The sequence below is a fragment of the Panicum hallii genome, chromosome 8 (genome assembly GCF_002211085.1).
Source record: "Panicum hallii strain FIL2 chromosome 8, PHallii_v3.1, whole genome shotgun sequence".
Taxonomy (NCBI): Eukaryota; Viridiplantae; Streptophyta; class Magnoliopsida; order Poales; family Poaceae; genus Panicum; species Panicum hallii.
The window spans coordinates 40,471,465-40,481,227 of NC_038049.1; the positions used below are offsets into that span (position 1 = coordinate 40,471,465).

General features: G+C 63.6%; 1 protein-coding gene across 2 annotated transcripts; it reads right to left on the reverse strand.

Moving 5' to 3' along the window:
• Nucleotides 1-862: 862 nt before the first annotated feature.
• LOC112903131 (serine/arginine repetitive matrix protein 1) lies at nucleotides 863-3,660 on the reverse strand. Of its 2 annotated transcripts, none has more exons than XM_025972347.1 (3): nucleotides 3,434-3,660; nucleotides 2,068-3,321; nucleotides 863-1,984 (listed from the first exon to the last, which is right to left on the reverse strand). In XM_025972347.1, exons 1-3 carry the CDS (start codon nucleotides 3,596-3,598, stop codon nucleotides 1,145-1,147), a joined length of 2,259 nt encoding a protein of 752 aa, XP_025828132.1. In that variant the 5' UTR covers nucleotides 3,599-3,660; the 3' UTR covers nucleotides 863-1,144. The 2 variants fall into 2 exon arrangements, with proteins under 2 accessions (XP_025828132.1, XP_025828131.1); XM_025972346.1 differs by having other exon boundaries at nucleotides 863-1,987.
• Between the last annotated feature and the right edge of the window lie 6,103 nt (nucleotides 3,661-9,763).

Sequence of the window (9,763 nt, forward strand, 5' to 3'; positions counted from 1 at the left end):
GAGGAGGAGGTGGTCGGGATCGGTCGCGGCGGTTCGCCGACGGATCACGCACGGCACGGCGCCTCTCACCGTCGATCAGCCTGCTCCTAACGCATCCGACGATTGCCATGACCGATCGCGACCGAGGTCACCGTCCACCCGGAGGAGAAAGGGGACACGGACACCACGGCACGACGCGCTCGACGGAGCACTGAACTCCGAACAGTCGCAGCACGGCGCCCGCCCGTCTTTCCCCAGTCCGACGAGACGGATCCGGGCCCTGTTCCCGGTTCCACGGCGACCACTGTCCACTGCACATCGCACGCCGGCCAACTCAACACCCAACAGCCAACAGGAGCTCTGCTCCGTCCAGCCGCCCAACCAGAGCCGCCGTCGCTCTCATCTCAGCAGCCGTCCCCTCCGGAACGCTCGGAGAGCTCTGCCTTCGCTTGCGTGCTGCCCCCGCCATCAGTTCCGCTGCGGCGCCGCCCGCGCAGCCCCAGTCAAGGGACTGTGCGAGCTTAACTGGCAGTCAGGCGCGGGGCAGCCTTTCAGCTTCACGCCCCTGTGCCGCCCCGTGCTGCGCTGCGCAGCAGCAGCGCCTGCGGCTGCATCTGCACCTTCCTCCCCACGAATAATGGCGCCATTCAAGCTGGCTGTACGACGGCGAGGTCAAGGGGCCGATCAAGGATTCAGGCGCGCTTTACGCCGCCTAGCCCCGGTCGTACCGGTACTACTGCCACGGTCGCCGCTCTTCACTGCCGCCACATGCCCGGAACAGCAACCCGATCACACCATCTTCAGAATTCAGAAGCAGCAATGGCGGCAGCTAGTAACCACTGGTTGGTAACATGCGGCGATGACGCGAGGACAGGGACGGAACGGAACGAAATGGCATCCTTGAGTGGAGTGGTTAAAAACTGCTCCGTCATTACATGGAAACACACCAATTAGCAGTAAATTAACATGGCCTAGGACTAGGAGTAAACACTAAACAGCAGTAAATAACTAAATAATTTTACATGGCTCTCTAATACCTAGTAGGAGGAGGAAGAACAGCAGAGCAAGAAACAGAAATTACTAAGCGTCAAATCCAATTATTTTCTCCCTTTTCGCTCCTCTAATCCTCGCTGACGACTGGCTCCGGCGACTCTGGCCGGTATGATCAGAAGACCAGCTTCCGGCGCGGGAGGGGCCGGTCCGCGTCGGCGAGCTCGCGGATGGTGTCGGCGACCAGGTCCCTGAACACCATCCGCTCGATCTGCAGCACGGCCTCCGCCGCCTCCGCGCCGGACACCACCCGCCGCTGCGTCGCCGCCCACCGCCCCTCGTCCGCCGCCATGTCGCGCCGGATCGCGCTGCACGTGACGGCGTTCAGGTCCTCGGCCTCCTCCTCCCCCGCCGGCAGGCGCGGCGCGGGCTCGGCAGCGCGCCGGACCTCGGCCCAGACGTAGTCCACGAGCTCGGCGCCGCGGAGCCACGCCGCGGGCTCCCAGGGGCACGCCGCGCGCTGCCGCTCCAGCGCCTCCCCCACCGCGCCGCACAGCAGCCTGCGGTGGTGCCACGTGTCGCCGGGGTCGCCGCCACGCTGGCCGCGCCGCTGCTCCGCGGCCTTGTACACGTCGGCCGGGTCCCGCAGCCTGCCGCGGGCGCCACCGAACAGGCGGACCAGCTCCGCCACGTACGCGTAGTCCGGGTCGCCGCTCGCCTCGGGGCCCGCGGGCCATGTCCCTAGGGCCCACTCGTCATCCTCTGGGTCGGACGCCGTCGAGGCCGCCGGCTTTGGGCCCGCTCGACCAACGCTGCTGCTGAAGTCGATGGCACGTTTCGACCCCGACGACGACGACGGCGAGTCCTCGTCGGCGAGGAAGGCCGCCGCGTCGAGCACGGACACCGGGCTCGGCTGCTGGTCCGACCCCGCCGCGTCGCTGCCGGTGAACGCCTGGATGCTACTCAGGAGCTTCCCGCACCGCTCCAGCAGGCCGCGGTCCGTCCGAGAGTCCGGCTGCTGCATTGCGAAATGGAATGTTCAGAGACGCTGCGAGAAACATCGCAAGTTCAGGAGGGGAGGAGGAAATGGAGGCTTACCGGCTCCAAGTCCCAGCGGGAGGACGCGCTGAAGGAGCTGCTGCTGCCGCCGTCGGAGAAGGTGGTGGAGGCCTCGTCGTCGGGAGAAATTGACGCGGCGTTGTGCGCCGCACGGCGGCCAATGCGGGCGCGGGCGCCGGCGGAGTCAGAGCCGCTTGGCCTCCTGAAAGGCGGCGGCGGCTGCTGCTGCTTCGGGGACTGCACGGGCGACACGCGCCGCTGCGGCGAGTGCGGGCCGCGTCGAGCCGGGGATGCCGGGCTCCGTGCGGGGGACGCTGACGGGTCGGGCGACCGTGGGCGGCGGGCGCGGTCGACGTCGACGCGGAGCCGCCGCGCGGGCGTCAGCCGTGCAGGCGGCTGCACCTGCGGCTGCGCGCGGTGGTTCGGGCGCATGACGACGATGGGCGGCGGCGGTGGAGCGGTGCGGACGGGCGGCGGCGGCGTGGGGGTGTGGTGGAGCAGGCCCTTGAGCTGCAGCGCCTCCAGGATTTGCTTCAGCGTCTCAAGATCCCGCGCCGGCTCCGCGATGCCGCGCTTGCGGAGGCGGCGCTCGATCTCGCCGTAGAGCGCGATCTCGCCGTGTGAGCCGGCGGCCGCCGGGTCGGCGCGCTTCGCGGGCTCCGGGAACACCTCGTGCGCGTCGAAGCGGCTGCGCCTCTGGAACGCGCGCGGGCACCCCGGATCCGGCGCCCGCCGCATCGCCGCCTCCGCGGCCGGTGCCGGCGCCGCTGGCGGCGACGACCGCTCCATCAGCGGCGGGAGCGGCGACGCCGGTCGCTCGAAGAAGGCAGGGTCGACGAACCGGAAGTGGGACGGATCCCGCGGCACGCGCTCGGAGGCCGACCGACGCAGCGCGGCCGGGCTCGCGGCGCCGTCCCCAGCCGCCGCGGCCGCCTGGCCGTGCGGCAGCGCGTCGAGGCCCATTAGCCGCGCGACGACGCTGGGCGACCGGCGCTCGTCGCCCGCGCCTCCCCCCGCGGACGGCGACGGCGGCGCGCCGGGGGCGGGCGCCGTCCGGATCTCGCGCGGCCGGAGCTTTCCCCTGGCGTCCACCACGGCGCGGCTGTCGAGCGAGAGCCGCGGCAGCCGCCACGACGGCGCGGCCCAGCCGCCCGCCCCGCCGCCGTCCTTGGGGTCCAGCGGCGGCAGCTGCAGCGACGGCCTCGGCGCGGCGGGCGGCGTCATGTCCGGCGACGACGGCGCCGGCGTCGCCCGGTCCAGCGGCATCGAGCGCTCCGACGGCGTCGCCGACCCCTGCACGCGCGAAAAACACAGCAGAAGCAGCAGCCGCCACCATCATCAGAAACCCCGCCACCAGCGTCAGCCGTGAGCCTGAGAACGGAGCGGGCACGCGCCGCGCACTTACGCTGGAGCCCGAGGACAAGAGGCGGCGCGGCGAGCCGTGGATCCTGCGGCCGGAGAGGATCTGGGGGCGGTCGAAGAGGTGGAGGAAGCCCGCCATGCAGCCCTGGTGCATGGGCCGCTCGTCCATCCGCCGCTCCTCGTCCTCGTCCACGCCCATCGCCACCATCTCCCCCGCCTCCTGCGCTTCCTTCTCCTCGGCTCCGCCTCCGCGCTGCGGCGCTCTGGGTGCCTCGACGCTCTGTTCGGCTCCCGCTTTTGGGAGCGATTTAAAGCGGTGGCGGGTGGGGAGCCCCCGAGTCCCCTCGCTGCCCCCGCTCCTCCGCGCGTAATTACGTCGCCTGCCACCGCCGCTCCGTGCCGACGCGTCGGGGCACGAGCGGGGGGGAAGGCGAGACGTTGGTGGCGTCTTGGGACGCGAGGCGTCGTCGACGGGGGGCGCTAGCTGAGGATGACGCGTGGGGTCCACAGGGCAGGCTTTTCTCCTTTTGTAGGGGTTTTTTTCTCTCTTTTTTCACCAGCGGCTTGTTTAAAGGTTGTCCGTGAGGCAGCTCGTGCGTGCGTGCGTGCGTGCGTGGGTTCACTCGGTCGGCTTTTTCACAGCGAAGCTTGGCTGTGCTTGGGATAAATTTAACGGTGCAGTTGGCCCTGATCTTGCCGTGTTTGGAGATGATACGGCCGGCTGTATGCTCGGGGCAGATCGCAGATGCGCGTAGCCCTCGCGTATTCTGAGCGTGTCACGCCTGCTTGAGAACGCATGGAAGTGTAGCAGAAAGTTGAGACACGAGAGAGATTCTTTTGGCATGTCAGATGGTGTCCAGGCTAGATGCATCCAAACGTTTTCAGTCACGTATAATAGCAGCTAAAGAAAACAAAGCATGCTTTCGCAGCATTGTACTAGTTCGGGATGATGCTGTTCCGTAATGTTTGGAAAGAGTGGGAATATTGCTTGGTTTGTTGAGGCCCGGCACTCTAGACAGCTACCGCGGGGCGACAACCAACTCATAATATTTGACATCCAATTCACAAGATTTTTAGAATTAGACATCAAAAAATAAATGTTCCATTTGGGTAATTTTTAATAGTTTTTATATTATTTTATTTATTTTGTTCTCCTTTCTTTTTCCTTCTCTTCTGGTTTTGGACTGACCCGATCGCTCTCAGTCATGTTAATTACACTCAAAACAGAATTGAGAATCATCGTTATTGCGCCACCTCCTCTGCATATGGCCTAACTGTTGTAGCACGATTCGCTCGTCATGGGCCGCATTGCTCGTGCCACGAGATTGGTGAGCTTGTAGATCAGATCGATCCACGCAGGATTAGTCCGCTTAGGCTATTCGTCGGTGTGATCGGCATCGATGAGCCATATCACCATGCCGAAGATGTCGGAAGATGGTAGAGCAACTCAATATGGGGGATGATGGCTTGGAGGAGTGCGCCGAGCGTGCCCTTGAGGTGTAGCCGATGCCAGTTCCACGGCAAGCACAAAGTCTAGAATGTTGCTCATGTTGGCGCCATGGCAGAAGGTGTCGGCCTCGTCCATATCGCCACACCGCCTCCGATGAACCCCTAGGAGAGGGTGAAAGACGAAGTGATTCAAGGGCACTTTCACGAGTTTAGATTGGAAGGGGAGAGCAAAAGGAGAAGAGAATAAGTTAATGAGAAAAGAAAGTTGAGGTGACAAACACCTGATAAACTAAAGTTTTTGACGCTCTATCATGCAAAGCATGTGAATTGGGTGACAAACCTAGAGAGCGTCACGAATTCCATGTCAGATTTTTGAATCCCGCGAGCCTCCTCGGCCTCCCTTGGATCCGTCTCGACCTTATTCTCCGTCCTCAAGCCCGTCGGTTCGGTGGCGGAGCCAGAATTTTAGAGTTAAGTATTCCTATTTCCAAACCATAAGAAAATACTCAAGAATTCAATGTGCATCCTATCTTACGTGTTTTGAGCTCTTAAAGTTCATCAATTGATTCTTCTTCAATTTATTGAGCTCTACAATATACAGGAAGGACACAAACACTAACTAAATAAATTAAACTAGAAAATTTAAGAAAATGAAATTTTGCTCACTCGATGTTCGATGCTAGACTGTTGTTGGGCGCTGGATTGCCGCCCTGGCGCAACAACTCTCAAGAGGCTTAGTCCTAAGGCCTTGGCAGCCAGGCCCTTATGTTGTCCTGCTGTGCCACCACCAAGCTGCCTCTTGCTGAGTGCCGACGCTCACAGTTCATCACTCGAATGTAGCCATGGAAGGTGCTCCCGCCGCTCGGGCGCTCATCCTCATCGCCACCCTCCGCCGGTTGTTGCTCACGCCGTCATGGCATAGGTCTAGCTCAAATCAATTTTAGAGAACAACGCTATGTAATGTGGGAGATGAGCGAGAGATATGCTGCACCCCTAACGAGTGGTAGTGGACTAGCTTGCGGTCTGCAGAATCAGGTGGAGCGAGGAGAGACTGGGATTGCGCTTTGGACTGAATTCTAACTCGGGAACATACTATTTGACCCAACATAATTTATACTCATGTATATATTTAACATATAGTCGATTTTTGCTGGAGAAAGTTGGATATTCCCAGGAATATCCAGGAATTAATGTAGCTCCGCCCTGCATCGGTCGCGCACGATCCGTCGATCCCGTATCCACTTTGATCGTTAGCTTTGGACTCCATCGTTCGTGCTGGGACGGATCAAGTCGTTCTCGTGGAACCAACTAAACTATCCTCCAGTCCAAACGTCATGAAAGCGCTGCACCCTCGGTGCGAGCTTGACTCTTGGCGCCGCCGCTCGCACGGCACGTTGCATCAATTCATCCAAACCTCGGAATGGCTCAATGGCACCGGACCTTTAGCTAAAACCCGGTCGCACACGTTGTCAGAGGGTTCGCCGTCACACCAGCTGGCTGCACGACCCCGTTACCCCCCGGCCGTCTCCAACGCGCGTCGTCGGGGAACGGCACCGGTGCTGCTTGCCACCGCCGTGCTGTACCACCACCACCAGTGCGTGTCCACCTGCTGCCTGGCACCAGTGGTTGTTCCCGTGCGTGCAGCGGTCGACCCGCCCAGCCCGAGCTCCCAACCTCCAACCCCCACCGGTCAGGTCGGCCTAGCCAACCCGGAGGATCCCCCAGGCACCGGTTCGGCAGTTCCCCACGAACCAGACGGCCACGCACGGACGCACGGCGTACCGCTACGCCTCGGGACGGCGGCGGCGGCGACCAACCAGTAGGCAGTAGCCGACCCGGCCGGTGGACGAGCCCGGCGCGGACTCGGAGGCGGGCGGCCGGGCCTGCCCTGCCCCCGTGCCCTCTGCCGCGCCTGCCGGCCCCCGTGCCTGTGCGTGCCGCGCGGCAGCGGCCGGCGGCGGCTAGCGACCCGCCCGCGCGCGGCCTTGGAGCCAGCCCAGCCGGTTTGTTCTGCTTTGCTGGCCTGCCGCGACCGCGACCTTTGACCGCCCCCGGGGGGGTGGGGGGTGGGGGGCGCACTCACGGCGATCTCGACGCCCGCCCGCCCTGCGCATGTGGGCGCCGGCGTGGGTGCGCGCTAGCTGGGGGAGGCGGCCCGTGTCGCCGCCTGCTCCCTTTGCCGAGGGCGGGCCGGCACGGGCACGGGGCGTGGCAGTGGCCGTGGCCGGGTGCCTGCCCGTTTGCGGTGGCGAGGAGAGCTGCCGCGTCGTCCGCCCGTACCGCTGCGCCCGAGCCGAGGAGGGCTGCAGCGGAGACGACGGCGGCGGACAGGAGGATTTACTCGCGTGGTGTCGTGGGCTGAAACGGGCAGCTTGATCTGCTGCGGTGCAGATGAGGCTTGACTGCAGAGTGAAGTCGCTGAGCTTGACGTTAGAGGATCTGAACTCCCCCAACCCCACCCACCCGATCTCCTGCATGACGCGCCGCTGACGTAGATCCTGATCGAGGGAGCCACAGAGAGAGAGAGAGAGAGAGAGAGAGAGAGAGAGAGAGAGAGAGAGAGAGAGAGAGAGAGAGAGAGAGAGAGAGAGAGAGGCTGCAGTGAAGCTCCGGACTAGCTAGTGGATTCCTACTGTTACCATGCTATTTCCCGGCCTCCGGATGCAGTTAAACTTGCCCAGTAAATCCCGAGCATAGCAACGAGCTGAACAAAAAGATAGGGGAAGATCGCGGGTGCAGGAAGCGGGAACGCCGTTCTTGGGTTCGAAGGGCGGGTGGTGCCCCTTTTTCGCAAAGGCAACGTGGGGGTTTGGGGCTCTCGAGGCCGTGATCCATCATCCCGCACCACGCACGCAGTAATATATGTAAGCCCAACCAAGCTGGATTACCGGCTCGCATTGTATAGTGCCAACGTGCACGCCGCTAATGGTTCGGGTGGTTTGGATTGGCGATGGGGGCCGTGGAGCGCGTGGCCGGGAGATTATTACTCGAGATCGAGGGCTACGGATGGCCTAGCCCACGGGTTTAATTTTTGTTTAGAGGTGTTTCGGATCGCGATCTATCTTACCGGATCTCCGTTGGTTGGGTCCGAGCGGTTATATATGCTAGGATCGTTACGGTTGTATATGCAGTCACTAATCATTGCAAAGATTAGTAAGTAAGTTGCACATGGTAGTCGATCGGTGGTTTGTGAGAGATTTGTTTTGACTTTTGATTGGCTTCGAAGATAGTCACGGGGAAGATACTGAGCCGGCCCGCAACGCGATTAGAGAACGGAAAAATATGTCCGGCCCTCCCGCCCGCCGCCCGCCGCCCTGTCCTGGTCCCCGGAGGCCGCGCCGGAGCCCATCCCCTGCACACGCGCGGAACAGGCCATGACCGAGGACCGGACCGGATCGGATTGGCGCGGCGGGCCGGGAATATTCGGGGCCGGCCGGGTGACGCGACCCGCCATCCCGAGCGCCCCGGGGGGGGGGGGGGGATCCGCTGAGGTCGGCGGTAACGGACGCACGCACGCCCCGTCCCCGTCCGTCCGCGCCGGCGTCGCGTCACCCACTGCACCCCGCTGGCGCACACCACCCGTCCCGTTGCGCTACGGCCTGCGGCGCCATGCTGCCCCATCATGCGTTCAGGCCACGACGCACCTCTCGGAGTCGGAGCAGACGCCCCGCCCGGCAGAGCATCTTGGCGCCCGCGCTCGATCGCCGTGACTCGACGGCCGGCAGCGCGACGGCGACGAGCAGGCATGCATGCATGGTGTTACAGTGGCAGGCGGAGACCTGGTGAGACCTCGGTAAAGGCTCACTTGGAGTAGGCCTCCTAGGTTCCTCTGGGGCACCCGGCGCGTCATGTCACCACCACCGCCGCCGCCGGCCGGCCGGGCACGGCATGGTCGAGTCCCTCCTCTGCAGCAGCTTTCGCCAGGCCGGTGCTTTTAACCTCGCCGCACGCACTCGCACCCCAAGAGAAAAAGGCTCACCCTGCTCTGCTCTGCTCTGGCCTGGCCGGAGTACCACCACCACCTACCCGTCGGCGGTCGGATGGGGGCTGGTCAAAGATTTGGTCAAGCCGGCGTCGTCGTACTCGCGCGGCGGCAGTACTAGCGGATGCGCCAAATGCAGCAATTGAATTCTTGCATGCATGGCGCGGCCGGTACGGGCCCGTCGGGCCTCCACCGGATCAGCGGAGAGCGAGAAAAAGGTCTCTGCACTGCGGCGAGCCTTGTTGTCAGCACTCGCTGCTGCGGCGAGCTGGAGGGCGTGCGTTAATGCCTCTTTTAGAAAAAGACTGGGGTGGGGTGGTCAGTCAGCCTGCGGAGACCGGGTGGGACCGGGGTGTCAGCTGAGAGTCAGGGTCAGCGCGACTGCGCGAGTCAGTCGGAGAGCACGGAACCCAGGACGCAAGACCAGCTGAAACCCCATGTTTCCTCCTCCTCCGGCGCCCCATGTTTCCGTAACCCCGTCCGCCATGCATTGCATCCTCTCCCTCGCACCCGTCCGTCAAGAGACGCGCGCAGTGCAGGACCGCCGCTGCCGACGCGACGACGTCGACCGGACGACGGCGTGCTCCGCCAGCCCGCCGATCGCCGTGCCCATGCATCGACCCCGGCCGTACGCACGCTGGACCCCGCCGCGGCCGGACCACGCGGCGAGGATCTGAGCCGCCGGAGAAGTCCCTAGCGCCGCCCAGCCGGCGCGTTCAGCGCGGCCATCATTCCCGGTCGATGGACCCGGCCGGCCCGGCGAGCGCGCGCGAGATCGTGGAGATTCGATTCTTCCCTCCCGCCTCCAGCTGCTTATCCGTTTGAACCGGACTGGATCCGAGCTTTTCCCGCGCCCATCGCTTCACGAACCAACGAACCGTGACGGGCGTGGCGTCGCCCACCCCGCGGGGCTTTTCCAAATGAAATGATTCGCGCGTTACG